This window comes from Anas platyrhynchos, chromosome 12, assembly GCF_047663525.1.
Source record: "Anas platyrhynchos isolate ZD024472 breed Pekin duck chromosome 12, IASCAAS_PekinDuck_T2T, whole genome shotgun sequence".
In the NCBI taxonomy this organism is placed as follows: domain Eukaryota; kingdom Metazoa; phylum Chordata; class Aves; order Anseriformes; family Anatidae; genus Anas; species Anas platyrhynchos.
Window position 1 is genome coordinate 14,784,589 of NC_092598.1, and position 19,844 is coordinate 14,804,432.

General features: G+C 55.7%; 2 protein-coding genes across 15 annotated transcripts in view; one reads left to right on the top strand and one right to left on the bottom strand.

Annotated features, from left to right (window-relative positions):
• Positions 1 to 19,844, top strand: part of LOC101791976 (uncharacterized) — a 716,414-nt gene that overhangs the window by 361,683 nt on the left and 334,887 nt on the right. The gene's annotated exons all lie outside the window — the stretch shown is intronic.
• IRX6 (iroquois homeobox 6) lies at positions 11,102 to 14,806 on the bottom strand. The gene is made up of 6 exons (XM_038185376.2): positions 14,762 to 14,806; positions 13,631 to 13,852; positions 12,994 to 13,124; positions 12,626 to 12,909; positions 11,887 to 12,543; positions 11,102 to 11,780 (listed from the first exon to the last, which is right to left on the bottom strand). The coding sequence occupies exons 1-5, from the start codon at positions 14,804 to 14,806 to the stop codon at positions 12,050 to 12,052; spliced, it is 1,176 nt and encodes a 391-aa protein (XP_038041304.2). The 3' UTR covers positions 11,102 to 11,780; positions 11,887 to 12,049.

The following is a 19,844-nucleotide window of genomic DNA, read 5'->3' on the forward strand; positions in this document are numbered from 1 at the left end:
GCATCCCAGCAGCTTGTTTCTCTCCAACACTTACGGTCAGCTCCCCCAGACTGGCTGCCAAGCAGGCTTATGTAAATCCAGGGAACCTTTTCCTCTACCTGTAGAATTTCACTCTATGGGCTTGTGTTTTCCCTGTCCTCTAAGAAAGCTTTGTTTCAAGAGCCGTGCTGCCTGCAGGGGCTTGCTTGAGCTGGTGGGGGGAACTGTGGGCAGTCACCCCCTATTCCGTGTATGGACTGACTGCTGCAGGACCCATCGGACGATTTTATGGAGGAAGGGGAAAGGAGCAGCCCAGCAGAGGTGGAGTAAGGATGTCATATCAGTGAGAAAGGGGAAAGCGCTTTGAAGTCAGCGGTTGCTGACCCTAAGGTCTCGAGGTCTCGGGAATGTTTGGCAGTGTTTCCCCTTTTAGTCCTTGTTGTACATGTGAGAAAATTCTGGTAATAGTACAGTTATTTTAGACGTTATTTGAAACGTGGACAGAAACCCCGTAGCAAACCCTAGGTGATGAACACTTGTCCGCTTTGGTGCTGCAAACTTAAAATCTTTTGGAGTTTGCAGTTTGGAGTATTTCAGCCCCCTGACCCTGCACTCTAATGAACCTTTGGCGTTTTTGGCATGTTCTCGACACCTGTGCGTTCGCTGACCCATTCCATGCAGCCACCAGCAGTGATGTGGCACCGTACGGGTGGCTGAGTTACTGCAGTGCTTGTCACTGCAGCCATTGCTCCTCCTTTGCGTTCCCGTGTCGCTTTGGTCCTTCCCTCCCGTTTGGTCAGTGGCGGTGCTGTAGGAAGCATCTGGACCCCTTCTCTCTTTTTATTTTCATGCAAGGGAAAAGAAATCTTTCTCAAAGCCATTACTGATGTGCGGTAGCAGAAACAAGTGGATCTTAACCTAAGAGAAACTTTGGGCTGCCTGTCCTGAATATGACTTGTTGGGGTTTTTGTTGCTCTCGTGGCTTGCCCATGCAGGCCAGGTGCGATGGTGTCGCTGGGCACAGCTCTCACAGCGGTGTTATCACATTTGGATCCCGACCAGCTTGTGACAAACTTCATTACTGCAGCATCCTGGGGAGATGAAGGGGATTCGACTTCTGGGTCTTGCAAAAATTTCATGGCATCAGCAAAGCAGCAATTGTACAGGGAGAAAATACTCAGAGCACCTAGATCCACAGGCCATCTGTATAACGCGGCGTGCTTTTGTCTTTGCACTGAGCACCCCCAGCTTTGAGCTGAATTAAGGCACGCTGGGTGGTTTATTTTGTAGGGATTCAAGATCATGTTGAATGACGGATCTCCTCCTCGGTCAGGCTGCTCCATAGATTAATTATTTCCACCAGTAATTTTATCAGAGGCTTTCATTTTTGGCAGAACCCGATGCCTGTGTTGCATATCGGCTGCGTATCAGCAGGGCCACCCGCAGCAGCCGGGCCGTGTTTCTGCCAGGGTGACCCCCGTGGGCCGGGTACCTGTCCCCTGGGGACCAGGACACACGGACAGCTGCAGTCCTCACCACCCTGACATTGCTTCCCGGGACTCATCCCGGACCTGGACAATAGTAAATGGCCTGAAGAAGCACACAAGGACCTGTCTCTGCCGTCAGGCCATTTCCAGCTGCCACCAGCCCCTGTGGGAAGAGGAGGGGGACAGGAGCGGGATGCGGCCCGGCTTGCGAGCAGCTCTGTGGCCCCGCATACGAATGAGCAGCGCAGGAACACCCACGTGCGTTTGGTTAATATCCTAAAATCCAGCTTAATGAAAAATCCAAGTTCCATCATAAACCGCCCTCCTGCTAACTTAATGAGACGGTAACCCGGCTGTCCCTGCCAGCTCGAGGACCTTTATGGGGCTTTAGCTGCTTTCAGGGTTTTGGCTCCCCGGGTTTTGTTGTTCCCTCGTTAGGGCTGAGGGCTCTGTGCGAGGTGGCAGCACAGCTCGGGGAGGTGTCCCGGAGTTCGCAGTCCTCAACATGTCAGCCTCCAGACAGAACCCCTGGTGCGAAGCAAGCCTCGTGTCCTGCTGGAGCTGCGCCCGGCCCCGCGGAGCACAACTTTTCAGCATGTGCTCATTAAGCTCAGGTAGACAGCGAGCGCTGCACATGCTAATGAAGAGGCAACGCTAACGAGCTCGGAGGCTGCCTCAGGAGCGCTGTCCTGCTGCCAGCAGTGCGCGTAGGGAAGCCCCCGTGGCGGAGCGGGACGGGGTGCGCGTGGTCCCGCTGGACGGAGGGACGGACGGACAGACGGACGCGTGGCAGACGCCGTGCCATTGTTATCCTGCCCCTGGCCATTGGCTGCGCACGGAGCCTTTTGTCTGCCGCAGCCAATGGGGAGGGGCCCGGCCACAAAAGAACAGTTTGGTTCAGGCGCTCCCGTGTTTTATGAATAAATTGGATTCTCCTTACGGCATTATTAACCTGCTGTATCCTGACGGGCTTAGGGGAGATTATCGTGCGCTTGAACAAATCAGCATCCCCAGATCCACACAAATACTGGGTTTTAACAAAAATATACTGTGATTAAGGCGCACAGCGGATCAAGTGCAGCCCCGACTTACACCAGGTGCAATCTCATTGATATCCGTGGGTTAAAAAGCAATTTTTACAACTTAAAGCAATCAGAAATCAGCTTAGCGTACAGACTTACTAGACCAAAATAAGGCCCAAGAGACTGTACGCTAAGCTGATTTCTGATTGCTTTAATTTTTTTAAACTTTTATCAAAGATTAATGGTCAATTATCTGGCAATCTGATTTTCTGGTACAGATTCCATTTGCATAATTTCATAGACACTTAAAATATGACCAGACTCTAATCATTTTGAAATGGGTTGAGGCATGGCTTGGTATGACTGATCAGAATCAGCCACAATCCCTGGAAATGCATGTTATTGCTGCAGTAACGAGGGGGGTTTTAATAGGCTGTCGTCTGAGCAGTAAACAATCGGTTTCGATCTTTTTTTGTTCGCTGCATGGCTAAATATGACTCCGGGGCTAATGGGCAGAAGTACGCATTCCCATCTTGCTTTCCTTCAGGTTTTTCATTATGTGCTTGAGCACCGCCGCTTCCACAGATATTCCTGCCATTTATTTGCATTTGCTGCAGCCCTTGCAAAAACGTCCATCAAGCTGCACGCATGGGTTTCCCACACCAAATGGAAAATCCTTTGCAATATTTGCCCTCTGAAGTAATCTTTCCTTAACTCATATGAGCACGGAGTGCCGGTGTTTTGTAATGTACATGCAGGTTGCTGGATGAGAGGTTGAAAAAAAGAACAGTCATTCCCAAAAAGTTGATAGCAAGGTATTTTCGGGCAAGGAAGGGCAGTCGGATTCCCCGTGTCTGTATCCTGTGTAGGTGGAGGGCCAGGTGATGCTGTGGCAGCTGGATGAAGCTGCTGGAAGGCGTCTTCTAGAGACACCCAGTCTTGATTTGGAGGTGTCAAGAACTGGAGAATTTACCACCCCCTTTGATCATCCCATCAAGCATTTAATTACTCCTCTGTTACAATGCCTTCCTTATTTTGCAGATCCTCTTGCCTGGCTAAACCCCAGCCTGTTGGGATTTTCTCGGGTACCTGGCAGCGACACCCTGTGCTCCCTCTGCCTCCTTTCCTGCTCAGCCAAACCCACCCGGTTCCTCCAGGAGCCATCGGAGCAGCTCTCACGGTGCATCCGCACTGCCTTTAATCCGCTCCACTTAGCAACAGAGGCGACGGAGGCAGCAAAAGGACGGGGCTGAAGCTGCCGCGTGGTGGGCGGGCTTGTGCAGTGAGTGCTGCAACCTGCTGCAGCGCTGACATCTCTCCCGGCATTGCCAAGCCCAAGGAGACCAAACCCTACCCCCTGTTCTCAGCCCTGCATCGCTCGGCTCTGCTGTTCGCGTGGGGACTGCCCAGCAAGGCGGGGATGTGGGTCCCCTGGTTTCTTTCCTGCTGGAATATCAGCGCCTGATGTGGCTGAGGAACATCAAAAAGGACATAGCAAATGAGTGCGGAGTGCCAAAGTCATAAATCCTAAATTAGCTGAATTCATCCGTGAGACAGCTTCTGCCTGGGTGCAGCGAGCTGTCTGGTGGGGAGCAATCGGACCCTCTAAATCCTTTTTGTGTCCTTGCAAGCCCTCCCGGGAGGGAACTATAAACAGGCCCAGTCCCTTCCATTCCGTTTTATCCATAAATAATAATTTTAATATATATATGAAAGTAAATGCAGGTGTTTTCACCCATCTTTTGCTCTTTTTAGAGGTCACAGTGCTCATTGCTCCTCTGTCCCATAAGTATGAAATGCACAATCATAGAGAAATAGGTCGGGGTAAAGCTGACATCACCAGAAGACATGAATAAACTTGGGGCTTTTTCTTTGGTGGTGGCTTTTAAATCCTGGTTTGATTTTTAAATCAGGTGAGCTTCTGAACATTAGGAGCAAGGTGGTAGAACCTGCCTGCCCCGGGGCAGGTGCTGGCATAAAACAAAAAGAGATGAGAGGACTAAAAATTGAAAGAAATAGTAAAACAATGTTTTTTTGGTTATCATAAATGTAAGAGTGTGTGTGCATAAGTAAAACTCCATTCTCTCACTTCTTTCCACTGGGGACCCCCTTACAGAGCTTTCTCCTGGCTGTATTAATTTCTTTTGTTGTTTTGCGGCATCTCTTTTTGTGCAGCACCATTTCTTTGTACTGCTGACGTTTCCTCCCAAAACATAAACAAAAGGAAGAGAAAAGCCTTACAGGAAAAAGTCCTCTGAATTATAAAGACACTTAGAATTTCTGCTCAGGTTTTGGAACTGATAAAATTCAATACATTTATGTATCTAATATTAAACACTACTGTGGTGTACATCTTGAAGTTTAGTAGAAATGAATCTGTTCCCTTTGTCCTCCGTTTAATTCCACAAGATTTTCCTGCAAAGATGTGAGTGAGTAATATGGATCTGGCTCTGAAATGTTTGAAATCTTGGGTATTTGGGGCCAACTACCAACATTTTACGGTGGTGATCAAGTTTCTGAGAAAGAGTCTCTGAAGATTTTGGTCTGATCCTGGCCAAGTCCCCTCTGGTGGAAGTCTCACTTACACGAAGCAGACAGGAGTGGGTGAAGTTCATGTTCACATATTCACTGTTTCTTTTTCTTTTTTGTTTCTAATTTTAAAATATAAAGTGAAATACAGCTGTGGAATATTGTAATCTTTGGAGCAGTGACACAAAACCCCCAGCTGCAGCCCTGAGCTCCATGAGTGCCTGCAGCCTTTCTGTTCTGTGTTTTGCAAACAGTCCCTTTCATTCCATCACGAGAAGGCTTCACAGGACTTTGACTTTATAAAAATGCCTACTTAGAGTAATAGTAGGTGTGTATTTAGGTTACCACCCCACAAACTTCATGCATTAAAGACTCAAACCTGTGTCTGAGCAGCTGCTGCCAGCACTGCCTCAGATGGACGTGGGGACAGGAGTGTGACCGGCTCGGTCCGTGGGGAGAGGTGTGTCTGCAACATCCACTGCTGCTCGGGGGGATTCCCGTGTGGCTCTGTTAAAGAACAGGGGTTTCTTTCTGCTTCTCATTTATGCAAGTAAAAGGTGAACAGGAAAAGACATCAATAAGAGTTAAGTGGCGATATGAAGTCAGTTTTATTGCCAGGTCACTCAGTCCCCAACAAATCAAGTAGGAAAAATGTGTCATTTATCAATATAATAAACAGGTATGTCATTCACAAAGCCAAACAGCTCTCTTGAAACCCCCTTGAAACCCTCCCTCCGAGCAGACAAGCCACATCCTTTGCAGTGCATTGCGTAGGACCTCTCTGCAGTGCTGGTTTCTGCAGGCAGTGCTACTGGGCATGGAGCTGCCCATGCAGGATTTTGGCATGCTGCGAGCCCATGGGAGCGTGGCAGCTTATGCTCACCTCTCCAGGCATATGACAGAGGGAAAGGGATGGGTTTTCTCTCTGCTTTACACAGGGTAAAACTGTGATCTGGGGTTTGGACTAATAACCATAGTAGACCATAGTAGCAGAGTCTTGTGGACATGGTGGTGTAGAAGGAAAATGGGAGAGCTCTGCAGCAGATTTCATTACGCCTCCTGGTTTGGGGAGCTCCATTTCTTGCTCCCCTCCATATTTCCCCTACCTTCTCCCTAATAATTTTTGTTGAAAAACCATTTCAGTCCTTTGAAATATTTTCCATCCCACTGTTGCATATCACAGGCTTGTATAAAAACGTCTCCCAGGCTGTGTTTTAAACCACGCACATCACTGTGGGGATGGGTGGGATCAGCCCCAGTGACAGTGGGTAGCAGGGAAAAGCCCCACAGAGCAGTGAAGTGCAGATCATGACAGCGTGCAGGACTTCGCAGGTAGTGGTGCAGATGGAGCTAATTCTGTAAGGCCGCCTGCCGGTGAGATCACTGGGCTGTGGCAGCCCCCATCCGCTCGGAGACTCGCACGTGGGGCACGTGGCTTTACAAAGATGTGGGATGACAGCATCATTGCTGCATCCCCCAGCCCTAAAGGTGTCACGTGTGAGCCTTTGCACGGGAAACCAATCCCAACGCCACCCTGAGTGGGGCTGGAAGGGGTGCAGCGCTCGGTCAGCCCCAGGATTTGGGGTGAAAAGCGACCTGGAGACCGTCTCCGTTATTAACTCGGAGTTGGGCTCCGAGTTCAATTGCCCCCAAGACTACACTCCCACACTGTAATTACATCTGATTCATTTATAGAGTACCATGTATTATATTTGTAGCCTGAGTTTTAAATGTGTGTGGAGAGAAAGTGAGGTTATATTATTGCTGTAATTGAGAGGAACTAGGACAGGTCTTATTAATTTCCTGCCACAGAATACTGAGTAAGCCAATATTTTATGGGAAAGTTCAGGGGGAAGAGTAATATATGTTACATTTCTGAATTCCACGGGATACTGGGAGAGTTTTACTGGCAATTCATTTTTCTACGGGTAAATCCTTGATAGGCAGATGTGCCCCAAATGCAGTGCCTCCAGTGAGGGCACGATGAGTGGAAGCAGGAGGTGCGTCAGCTCCTCAATGGCAGGCGGTGAGGAACGGGAAATGGGAACTCCTGCCCCTACAGGCTCTCCTTCCCTCAGCTGAGGCAGCTAGCACTGCTGGGGCTGAATTACTCTGAGCACTGAAGGTTCACAGAAATATTCAGCGTGGGATTATCTGATTAAAAAACACATTGCTTGGTTTGAGGACTTACTTCCCTTTGAGGACATACCTTACCCTGGTCTGTGTGGACTTTTTCCTACCATTATTTTCTCTCATCCCCTCATTGCGCTGTTTGTGTAAGTCTCCAGCTACCTCTGTTTCTGTGCAATACCAAATACAGACTAAAAAAATAAACTAGAAAGAAAAGCAGTTGAGGTCTGCTGGATGCCCTGATCTCACAGCCCTTGGCAAACGAGCTCAGGTAGTTGGAGGGCGAGCATCTTGGCACTGCTGATATCCCTTCACTGGGTGGCTGTGGTGGCAGCAAGAAGAGCAGGAGGGATGGGCCCTGTGGTGGAGACCTGCCTCGGTTTGTGCCCATTTTGGTTTTCTAGGCAGGTCACTGGGAAGGTTGCCGTGCTGCTCTTGGCTTTGCACACTATGGGGGATGTGTGCTGCTGCCTCACGTGGTGTGGTGATGGGGGCTTCGCTGGGTCAGGTGCAAACACACCCGTGTGATGGAAACCTGCTGGTGCGATGGGTGCAGTGATTGCTCTGTGCATTTTTTCCTTTCTCTTAAGTGGTTACATTACAGAAATACTTTGCTGATGCTGAAGTCAAGTTAGTAACACCGGTGTAAGAGCTGTAAATACGAGTCCATGACACAGCCCTGGCCTCCGGCAGCGCAGTTTCTCACCTTGCTGTGGGAGGGAATTGCTGCCGTGAGACCATGAGATGAGCAGCCGCAGACATGGGCAGAGAAATGAGATTTCACCGGGAAGCGCCAATCCCTGGCAGGCTGCTGACTCAGCTCCTCCTCGGCCGGTCCCTCGTGTGCCTACCCCATTAACACCGTGCCTCACATGATTTGCGCGGGGAGAACCCAAAGGCGGTGATGTGCAGGTCGCATTTGTCTGTCACCTCCGGTGAGCAACAGCAGGATCAGCTGCGGCAGCAGGGAGCTCCAGCGCTGCTCGTGTCGGGGCTGCTGGCGGAGTGCACGGCGTTCACCGAGCAGCTGGCTGCCGAGGCACCTTTCGGGTGTTGTGTGTGGCCGACGCGCACACCGAGCAGCCAGGAGAGAATTTTACTTGAGTGGCTCATCTGAGCCAGCTGGAGGAGACAGGTGGAAGGGCTTGGGACTGTAGCATCACATTTTTGGCTTCGTGCTGGAGTCAGCTTCCCCGTGCTCTGTGCTTAGCCCAGGGGCAGTCAGTGCCTGTTGGTGCTTTGTGTGCAGGATGTGTCCTGACACGGGGACAGGGGCTGCCCAGTGCCCCGACCTGGCCACCTGCAGGGGAGCAGCAACCCCTCCCATCGCAGCTGTTCCAGAGGTGGCCATTTGGGGAGGGGGAAGTAGGGTTCTGCTGCTGCATATCCTGAGTCCGATGGATTTAAAGCGAGTCTGAAGTCCCATTTACCTTAATTTGGTTCCTTAAGCTCAGCTGGACAGGCACGCAGGAGGGAATCGTTGCCTTTGTGCTTTGCTGCAGCACTTGTGCTGGTGCACGAGGCTGCCCTGCCGAAGGCAGAGCTGGAGGGCGGTTGTCCTCGTAGTCCCCAAACCTGCATGGGCTAAGATTTAAGGGACAGTGCCTGTGTGCTACCCGGATGCTGTATGGAGAAGGGCAGATAGCATCTAAAGCTCTAGGCAGCTGGCAAGGAGGAAAAGGAAACGAGAATCTTCTGCTTGCTTCTCTCGAGGTTTTCCCCTCAGGCCTCTGAGCAGACCCAAAGTTACCGAGGTGTCACTGGCGGCACTGGGGAGCACACCTGGATGGCATCAGAGCAGTGGGCTGGGGTATTTTCCTCTTTAGATGAAAAACCCAGCTTGTGGATTCAGGCTAAAAAAAAGTATTCATCCTGCTAAGTAGATTGAAAGAGAATCCAGATTAAATAAATCATTAAATCATTCCCGAATGTTATCCACCTGTTCTGGCCTGTAATTTATTTTCAGATGAATAGTAGGTTAAGAAAAAAAAAAAAAAAAAAGTAATACAATGACAAAAATGACTTTCCCCTAGCAGATGCTTTGGTCCAGAAATGGCACCTGGCCTGAAGAGCTGCTCACGCTGCTCGAGAGATTGTTGTGAAATGCCTGCTCCAAGCCATTGCTTCATGGCCGCAGCAGCTGCGTAGCTGTAAAACTTCTGCAGCCCCCTCTGAAGGGAATCTCTGAGGGTTGTACTGCTGCCAGGCCAGGAGACATCATCCCTTCAGAGCAGAATGGGAAGACCTGTGCTGTGTCAGGCTTCTCGGCTGGGAAGGATGGGTTGAGCTGGCTTGGAAGCATCGCCCAGAGTTTCCTCACCATGACCCGGTGGAGGTGCCAGGTTCCTCCTGTCCTGCAGCACGGTACGGCCAGTGCTGTCCTGCTGTCCTGGGGCAGTTCTGTCCCTCCGGGGCAGGAGGAACAACACCACTTTGTGGGGTCGGCCAAGCACCAGCAGTGCCAAGGGGCGGTGCCCTGTTGAAGACCCGCTCTCCAGATGCGCTGGTGCAGGAGCAGAAGAAGGTTTCCTCTCCCCCATTCCCAAAAGAGGCTGGAAAGGGCCCGGGAGCACCGAGCCAGGTGCCCGGCCCCCCGACACCCACCCACGATCCCGTGGAGAAGCAGATGGAGGTGCAGGGGGACAAGTGCTGGGAGCAGGTGCCCGAGGACCAGAGATGGCGAGGGTGGGGACTCATAGCACGGGTGCTGGGGGGCCCGGAGGACATTCCCCTGTTCCCCTGTTCCCCTGTTCCCAACCCTTCCCCACCTCCTCGCCCAGCCGCAGCCTTCGCCGGGGCCGGGCCGCCGAGGGGGTCACGGCGGGGCCGCAGGAAGCCCGGGAGGGGGACAGGGGATGGGAGCCGCTCCGTCTCGGCCGCACAAAGCCGCCCTTTGAGCGGCCCCCCCGGCCCCGGGGGGCCCCTAATTGTCTTGGAGAAAAGTTCATTAGCGGGAGCAGCGGAGTGTGCGCGGCCCCGGCCCCTGCGCGCCCCGGCCGGCCGCTAATTGGGGGCGGCCCCGCTGTTCTCCCGGCCCCGGCTCTGGGGTTTTAATCAAAAGGGTATTCGGAAGATGCCCGCCGGAGATTATAGGGGGAGAGCTTTGCGATACGTATCTGAACGGCGCGACAGATTGCAGGGTGTCCTGGCCGGGCGGGATAATCTGCAGTGTGCTCGCTTGGCCTTTAATGAAAGGGGAGGCGAGGGAACAAGAAAAGGAAAATACCCCAAAGTCGAAGGAATAGATAATAATAATAATAATAATAATAATAATAATAATAATAATAATAATAATAATAATAATAATAATAATAATAATAATAATAATAATAATAATAAAATAAAGTCTCGGGTGCCCGGAGGTTCCCTTCGAGCTGCTGTCCGCAGACCCCGAAGCTGGCAGGGCCGGGGAGGTGCCGAGGGGCAGGTGCCGAGGCCGCCTCCACCGGAGCCTCCCCGGGAGCCTCCCCCCGGGCAAAGGGAGCCGGGGGGAGCCGCGGGGGCTGCGAGGCCACGCGTGGGGAGGCCGCGCCTCGCTCCCGGGCCGGGTGGTACCTGGCCGTGCGGAGACAGGGGAGGGGAGGCAAAGTCTCCTCGCAAGAACCCTCCGGAAGGCCCTAATGCTCTTTATGACAAGCCCTAAATCCTTCAAATCCCCCTTGAAATAACGTTTAGCTTTTCACAGCTTAATTTCCCCTAGCCCTAGCTGCGGGGGCACTGCACCAGGCAGCGGCGATGCTCGCCCACTGCCAACCAGGGCACCCCGTGACCCCAGTCCTGGGCACCCCATGACCCCTGGGACCGACCATCCCGTTACCTCCAGTCCTGGGCACCCCATTACCCCTGGGACTGGGCACCTGGTTACTCTGGGCACCCTATTACCACCAGCACCGGGCACCCCGTTCCTCCGGGCACCCCGTTCCCGGTGACCACAGAGGAGTCCACGCGGTAGTCAAGATTGATTTCCCTGATTTATTAAGGCAGAATTCATCGGACTCTATTGACCACAAATGACTTAATGTAAATGTTGACCCTGGTGAACTTGGAAATAGCAGGTATCGGGTTGATCTATAGATGACCTCTTAATTACCACAGTTATTAATTTAAATTATTGCCACTGCTTCTAGACACGGGAACAAAGAAACATTCTTTCCTCATCCCTGCGTGGTTTATTAGTCTGAACACAAAGTGTTTGACGACACTTTTAATTAAACAGCGACGAAGCAGAGATCCGCTTTCCCTTTCTCGCCTGTCCTGTAAAGTGCAGCGCTGCTCCTCGCCGGGGCTGGGGGGGGGCCGGGACGGGGAAACGGGGGGGGGGTTAAATGAAAGGAGGAGGTGTGGAGGGGGGAGAAAGAAAAAAACAAACCGAAAGCACAACGACGACAGCACGACGTGGGGAAGGAGAGGAGCGCAGCCCCGGCTTGGCACCGCCGCCTCGGCCAGGCGCGCACGGTGCCCGCTGGCCCCCCGTGGGGCGGGGAAGGGCCGGGCCGGGCCGGGCCGGGCCAGGCAGGGCCAAACCGGGCCGGGCAGGGCCGAGCCGGGCCGGGCAGGGCCGAGCCCGTTGCGCTCCTCCATGCCGCCTGCAGCCGGGACCCCGCCGGCGGCGCTCGGGAAGGGGCAGGCGGCCCTGCGGGAGGGAGAAGCGGGGGTGAGCGACCCCCGGAGGGGGGGGAGGGAGGATGCAGGGAGGGGGGGCAGCACCGGGAGCGGGGCAGGGCACCACCGGCACCTACCTCACCTCCTGAGCACCGGCCTGAAAGCCGTCCGCAGCCGCTCCCGGCGCCTTCCCCGCCCGCAGCCTGCACAGACACAAGCAGCTCGGGGGGGGCGGGGGGGGGCCCGGCTCGGCCCGGCCCGGCTCGGCCCGGCCCCTTCACCGGGCTCCCGGGCACGGGCTCAGGCCGCGCCGCCCCCCCCGGCCCCGCCGCTGCGGGTACCTTGGGGTCCCCCCGGTGCCCCCGCTTCCCCGGGGCGGCGGAGAGCCGCGGGGAGCTGCGGCAGCCCCAGGGGGGAGCCCCGCAGCGCTTTTGGGGTCGGGGGCAGCTCCGGCGCCCCGCCGCCCCCTTCGGGGCTGCCCCTGCGCGCTGCGGTGCGCGCCAGCGACCAGATGCGGGGCTTCTCCGCGGGAGCGTAGGGGGGCGGCGGGGGCTGGGGGGTCGGGGGGGTGGCCAGGGGGGTGTCCGCAGCCGGGCCCCTGGGGCAGGGGAGGGCTCGGAAGGGGCCGGGCAGGCTGCAGTCGCTCCGCGGGGCCAGGCTGGGGGCTTCCAGCAAGGAGCCGCCGGGCCGGCTCTTGTCCGCCTTGCGCGCCTCCTGCTCCTCGTCTTCATCCTCCTCTTCCTCCTCCTCCTCCTCGTCCTCTTCCAGGTCGCTGAGCCTGCAGCTCCGCCGCTCTGCCCAGACACAAACCGGGGTGGGGGGGTCAGGGAGCACGGGGGGGGACCGGGGCCGCTGCCCCCCGCTCCCGGCTCCTACCTGCGCCCGCGCCCCCCGCCGGGCTCCCCTTCCTCTCGTCCCCCCCCCGGGGTTTGGGGGCCCAGGTCATCTTGTTCTCCTTCTTCAGCCTCCGCCGCGCGTTGGCGAACCAGGTGGAGACCTGGGTGAGGGTCATCTTGGTGATGATGGCCAGCATGATCTTCTCGCCCTTGGTGGGGTAGGGGTTCTTGCGGTGCTCGTACAGCCACGTCTTCAGGGTGCTGGTGGTCTCCCGGGTGGCGTTCTTGCGCCGGGCCGAGCCGCCCAAGTCCCCCGTCCCGTACCTAACGGGAAGAGGGGTGGGGGGATAACGGGGGGTGCCCGGTGCCCCCTCCCCGGCCCTGCCCGCCCCCCCGGAGGGCTGTTACCTGTCGTACGGGTACTGCCCCAGGGCCGGCTCGTAGGGGTAGTAGGCGGCGGGCTGCGCCATCCCCGAGGGCAGGGGGCCGCTGGTGCCGTCCTTCAGCTCGTACTGGGGGTTCTGCGAGGCGAGGGAGCGCTGGGCGGCCGGACCGAGGGGGGAGCCCCAAATGGGGGGGAGAACCCCAAATGGGGGGGAGACACGGATGGAGAGGGAGAGACGGATGGAGGGGGAGATACGGATAGGGGAGAGCCGCGGATGGGGGGAGCCCCAGATGGAGGGGAGCCGTGAATGGGGGGGAGCCACGGATGAGGAGTAACCCCAGGTGGAGGGGGAGCCCCAGGCGGAGGGGAGCTAGGGATGAGGGGTAACCCCAAATGGACGGGAGCCCTGGATGGGGGGAGCCCCGGATAGGGGAGAGCCACGAATGGGGGAAGCCTCGGACGGAGGGGGAGCCCCAAATGAAAGGGGAGCCACGGGCGGGGGGGAACCTGAGGATGGAGGAGTAACCCCGGATGGAGGGGGAGCCCCAAACGGAGGGGGAGCCCCAAATGGAGGGGGAACCCCAGATGGCAGGAGAGCCCCGTCCGCCCCCCGCCCGGCCCCGCTCGCCCCCCCAGGCCCCCCTATCCCCCCCCACTCACCAGCGCGGTGTAGATGGCCGCGGGCTCGGCGCTGTAGGGCAGGTAGTTGCCGTAGCCCTGGCCGCCGGGGTACGGGGCGCTGTACATGCCCAGCAGCCGGCCCTCGTACGGGGCGCAGCACAGGGAGGCGGCGGCGGCGGAGGCCGGGGCCGAGGCCGCATCCGGGCCGGGGCGGGGGGCGGCCTCGCAGCACGTCGTGCTGGGGCTGCCCGGCACCAGGAACTGCGGAGGGGAGAGAGCAGGGGGGCGCTGAGAGCCGCCGAGAGCGGGGAGCCCCGTCGGGGGGCGGCTGGAGCCGCCTGGGGGTGGTTTTGAGGGGGGTTCCGAGGGGGGGTGAGGACCCGAGGCCGGCTCGGGGGAAGGGGGAGCCCCCGGGAAGGGGGAACGCGAGGAAAAAAAAAAAACGGTGGGAACTTGGCGGAGATGCTCGGCCCCGAAAACGGCAGCGGATCCAAGGCTCCCTCCCGGCCGGCTGGTGCGCAGCGGGGGCGAGGCGAGAAGTTGGGGTCCGGTTAATGCGGGAGGGGCGAGGCACAGCAGGGTGCCGCAGGGTGCCCCCGGAGCCCCTGGATTTCAGCCGCTGAGCGGGGGGCAGCAGCTCCCCGAGCACGGCAGGCACACCTCAGAGAAACCCCAAAGAAATCGGGGCTCGACGTGCCCCTAAAACCCGACGGGGGTGGGAAGGAGCCGCCGGAGCCCCCCACCCGCTGGGGAAGGACGGGGGCAGGCGGGGAGCGCGGCGCCGAGCCGAGCCGAGCCGCCTCCGGCGCTGGGAGCCGGGCTTTTGGGGTTTCTTTGGGTTTTTGCGCTTCAAACTGCACGGTGGAAGGGGAGCGGAGGGTCGGAGGTGGGGGGGAAAGAGGGGGGGATCGCCGCTTTCCTGAGCGCCTTTTTGCTGGGCAAACTGCGAGGTATTTGTTTAAGCCTAGCACAACACAAACGAGACAGAAACACACACGCACATTTTTTAAAAAAAGCCTCCAGATGTGCCCTTTTTTTTTTTAAAAAAAAAAAAAGGCTCGAAGTAAGGGGAAAAGGGAAGAAGAAAAAAAAAAAAAGGGAGGGGGAACAAGACATCTGGACAGCAGCAGCGGAACGGGAACAAAAGTGAGTGCTGCTCACTCGCCTTACCTGCGCGGTGGTGCTGTAGGGGTATCCGAACTGGGAGAAGGACATAGCCGCTCCTTATTTTTGGACCATAGGCAATATTTTCCCCCCAAGATCGATTGTAACTAAACCCCGCTTCACGATGCACCTTCTCACACACACATTTCCACGTATGGCTTTTTTTTTTTTCTTTTTTTTTTTTTTTTTTTTTTTGCTCAATTATAGATGATTGCACTTAAGAAAAGCCGCCAGACATCTGAGGCGGTGGGGGGGCCGGAGGGTGGGGGGGTCGGTGCCTGGATAAAAAAATAAAATAATACAAAAAAAGAAGCTACCCCCCACTTCCCATCTCTCGCAATAAATATGTTTGGATAGAGAGAGTTGAAAAAGCCACCCCACATGTATAGAGGGTTTAAGTGCAAAGGGGCTTTTTTTTTTTTTCGCTTTTTTTTTTTCCTTTTTTTTTTTTTTCTTTTTTCTCTCTCCGAAGCAAAGGGGGGAGGGTGTGGGGGGCGGCAAATCGCGCGGGGCTGGCAGGGTGCGGAGCGAGTTGTGTTATTTTCTGCTCGGCGGGGCCGGGGGGGGGCCGGCAGCGGGGCTGACGTCACGGGAGGGCTGCGGGGCGCGGGGGGGTCGCGCTCCTGCTGCTTGTTTTTTTTTTTTTTTTTTTTTTTTTTTATAATGCAATGCCAACTGGGCTTGGGGGAGATGGGATGGGATGAAGGAGAGGAGAGGAGCGCCGCCGGGCCGGTTGTGGCGCGCCCCGCTTTGCTGCTGTCCTGCCCTTCGCGGGGCTGGGGGGCAAAGGGGGGCACGGCACGGCACGGCACGGCATGGCACGGCATTGCATGGCACAGCACGGCATGGCACGGCATTGCATGGCATGGCACAGCACGGCACGGCACGAAATGCCCCGAAATGGCACCGCCAGGAGCCCCGCGGGTGGCGGCGGCGGGTGGCTGGGAGCTGGTGGATGGAGGGATGGATGGGCAGAGGGATGGAGGGAAAGGAGGGAAGAGTAAAGGGTAGATGGACGGATGGGTAGGTGGATGAAGGGATGGAGGGATGGACGGACGGATGGATAGATGGAGGGATGGATAGATGGACGGACGGATGGATAGATGGAGGGACGGATGCCCACGACCCTGATCGCCCCAGTCACCGAACGGCGATGCCCTCGTTTAACCAGCAGCTTGCACATCGCTGGTTTGCCTTCGAGCCGAGATCCCCGGGAGCTAAACGCGGATTTCCCCCCACCCCCCTGCTGCGGGGGCTGCCGCGGCTTCCTTTCGGTACCAATTAAAAAAGGAAAAACGAAAACCAAAGCAACTTCTCCCCGGCTCTCTCGTCCCGGGGCGGGAACCGTGCCCTGGAGGCGGCCGCCCCGGTGCCCCTGGCCCGGCCCGGCCCGGCCCGGCCCGGCCCCGGCCCCGCTCCCCGTCGGGTGGCGCTGCCGAGCCGTGAGCCAGGCGGAGCGGAGCGGCCCGGCCCGGCCCGGCTCGGCCCGGGGCTGCCCCGACGGAGCGGGCGCCCTCGGGGCTCCCCCGCGGGGAACGGGGCCGCTGCCCCCCGCCACCCCCCCCCCCCCCCGACCCCCGCAAGCGGGTGCTAATTATTTAATTGCGGGAATCCCTCCGGGGGGAGCGGTGCTAATTAGGAAGGAATAAACCCGCTTGTTCTAAAGCACTTAATTCAGCAAAAATTTAGTCTTTTTAATTTTCTTTTGAGCTGTTGTTTGCTGAAAGAACGAAGAGAGGCTCCGTGCCCCCCTACCTGCCTCCACTGAGACCCTACAGCCGGTAGGGCATCGGGGGATGGCTGCACAGGGGGGCTGCAAGCGAGCCCCTGCCCTAAGAGGGGTGCCTCAGCAGAGCCCAGTCTCGCAGTGTGGCCTCCAGCACCCCAGCGGCCTCCTCTCACCCCGTGGAGGTGTCTCTGCAGCCAGCTTTGCACCCACCATGCCCCAGAGCTGCCCGGGTGACCCTTGCTGTTCACCCTGGGATGCGGGGTGCTGTGGACGGTAAGGCAGCGAGTCCCACCGTCCTCCCCAGCTCCCGAGGAGGCCGCAGCCTCTGTCTCTGTGTGCTCCTCACTGAGTGCCCCGGCTCGCCTGATGCTGTGGAATCGCCTTGCTGCGATCCGCAGCTCCTGGCAGACACCTCGGTTACCTCCTGTCTGGGGAAGCAGCGTGTGCTTGGCTGCCTTTATTGCAGGGAGACCGCTTCAACACCCAATTTCCATTCCGCTCGTACGCTGCCTCGCGGAGCAGCGTAACTGATGCTGCACGAGTTTGTGGCTGATTTTTCTCTTTGCTTTATCTAAGCCCGTGTCATCCCCGTCCCCATCATCACACACCCACAGCGCACGTTGCCTTTACCGAGTCGTCCCAGCGAGGACTTTGTGACTACAAACACGAGCAGAACCGGAGCGCGATCCCTCTTGATTCACCAACTTTGGTTCTTGAAAGAGCTTAAATGTCCGCGTTTCCCCAAGCAGCTCCTCTTGCAGCGAGGCAGGGTTCAGACGCAGCCCGCAATGTGCTTTTTGGTGCTTTTAAAACCACCATCGTTTGGTGTAGCTCTGGCACTGCTTCGCTCAGAGGTAATTGTGTGGGGTAGAAGTAGAGCTACGTGCTTCGCGCCGACACAAACGCAGCTGCCGCGGACTGTGCATGAAATAATAGGTTAATTGAAATAAGCGTTAGGGTGTCATTTCTGGAAAGGAAGAATAACGTTCCAAGAGGGGTAGGAACAAAGCAGCTTCAAAAACATGGAGCAGAACCGTGGCTGAGAAGAAAGTCTCTTTATATTTTAGAATATGGGGGGATTTTTTTGGCTGCAGTGTTTTTGTACTGAGAAAATGAAAATTCTTCAAGTCCATGCATGAATAAACAAGTACAGCTGGGCAGCCTAATACATAATTTATACTGATCAGTCACTGCAGATTTAACTGAATAAAGCCAAAACGAACACTAATTGTTTTGACAAACTAAAATAGTGTATATGATGGTTTATTGTGAAGCTTGCTGGTTGCTGTCCTTATCTCAGTGGCTATTGTCAAGACCGATTTCTGCATGAGAGGCAGAAAAAGACTAAACAAATTAGGACAATATTAAGATTAATATCTTGTGGAAGATAAAGCATTTTAATTGCTTAACATACAAGCAGGAAATAGAAAGAACTGTCTTCAGGACAGACGGGAGAATTGGCACAGTGCAGCGCGGGCCGCACGCTGATTTAGGAGGCGAGGTGTAATTGCAGAGATAATGGGAGCTACCTTGTCAGCTGAAGGCGAAACCCGAGAGGTAACAGATTATTTTTTTTAGATCGCTTTTGAAATACAGCAGGAATAACTTTGATTGCCGCTGGCCACTTGTCTTCCAGAAGGGAACATCCAAAAAGATGTCACCGGGCTGCCAGGGAGTTACCTACATAGGCTAGCTCAGCTGAGCAGCCACCCCGTGTCGCTCTGTTGGTGGTGTCTGTGAAGGGTTTTCTCCGTGATGGAGAAAATCTGTGAGAAATCCAGTGTCGTGAAAATCCCCGTGTACCATGGGAGGGGAAGGAGAACGATAACTGATGGGGCAATGGGGCAGCGTGGCTGGCCTTGGGCTGAACCTTGCTTTGCTTCTCTAACCCTCTCCTTTAGGTGGGCAGCTAAATAAAAGCTATTTAAAAATTCATCAGGAAATTAAGAGAGAGGTGAGGGCAGTAAAAATACTGACAGGGATGCCCACACACAACTCCTTCACGCAGCCTGTCCCTTTGCCACGCCAGGCCCTGCTGCCTCGCCTTCCCAGCCCCAGCTCCCCCTTCATGGCACCCCGTGGACCCCCTGCATGTCAGATCCTCGCTGTGTTCGCTGTAAAACCGGGAGCTGGGCCTATGGCCAGCCCCAGGCCTTCCCCCTGCTCCTGGGGGGGATTTTCCCTAGGATCCGTGGCCATCCCTAAACCCAGCTCCTGCCCTCATAGGTGGTCACTGAGGAACTCCTTCTGGAAGAGCGCTCTGGGGCAGGCTGATCCAGAGCTTCTGTACCCGCTTTTTGGGTGTTAAACAGTTGTTCGTTTGTTTGTTTTAAGCAGTGATACCACCCACTGGGGACATGTCCACACACACACGGGAGGGCTTCACCCCTGAGGATGTTCGTGCTCACTCAGCCGGGGGCTGCGTGATGGCGGCAGGAGCTAGGCCGCGTTGCTGCTCTCCGGCAGGGTGACCCCTCTGCGGACTGGGTTCCCAGTGAAATCAACAGGAATAATTTTGAATATGTATTTTTTAGAGTGGTTGCCCTTCTGCCACGATTTGAGCAGGATATTGGGCTTGCCAGCTGCCAGTAAGCAGCACAATGCGTTCAGGTTTTCGTGCCCTTTGTATCTGCTGTCTGTTTGGGTGAGCCTGCACGATTTCTTAGCCGAGGGCTTTTAATTCAGTGTTACCGTAGGTATCGTTCGTCATTTTTGTTCTGTGGCAGTGAATGACAGCTTTATTCCATTTCCTAGTCTGCTCGCTGTGATTTCCAGGATCTGTGTTTTAATTAGAGCACCGGTGACATGCAACGGTGCCTTATTTTCCGCGAGTTACACCGACGTAGGCGCCCCGTTAAACGTAGGCATCAGGATCCCTTCCTTATTTACTTCCACGTGGAATTTACCAAACCCCAGTGGTGTTTGCTGCACGTTCAAAAGAGCCTGGAGCTTATTCCAAAACTCCAGACCGCTTAACCTGAGACCCCCACCCGACCAGCCTCCGCTCTCCATCACAGCAGGAGCGAGGCAGGGCCTCCCCTGGCCTCCGCTCCCAGCCTCGCCTGGCTCGGCCCTGCTGCTGCCGCCCCTCCGGCAGCCTCATGGGGCCTGGGACCACTTGTGAGTTCACACACAGGCAGCGCTAATCTACGATAAATCTTACAAAATCAATAAAAATATGGGAAGTATATCATTTTTAAAGAAAAAGCACACGAGACGTGGCCATTAAGGGCACAGCCATTCTAATACCTGTGTCTGGTTGAAACTGCAATTAAAAACATTCCAATAATAAATCTACTCTCAGTCTCGCTTAATGCTTTTAACTTTCTTGAAAGTTCAAGCTGGTATCCAAAAAATGTG

What these genes read in the sequence shown, in the direction of transcription:
- IRX6 (XM_038185376.2), bottom strand. Translation starts at nt 14,806, where the DNA reads ATGTCCTTCTCCCAGTTCGGATACCCCTACAGCACCACCGCGCAG. An exon ending in CCTACAGCACCACCGCGCAG is followed by an intron (nt 13,853 to 14,761) that starts GTAAGGCGAGTG and finishes TCCCCTCCGCAG; the next exon opens with TTCCTGGTGCCGGGCAGCCC. An exon ending in GGCGGGGGGCGCGGGCGCAG is followed by an intron (nt 12,544 to 12,625) that starts GTAGGAGCCGGG and finishes GTGTCTGGGCAG; the next exon opens with AGCGGCGGAGCTGCAGGCTC.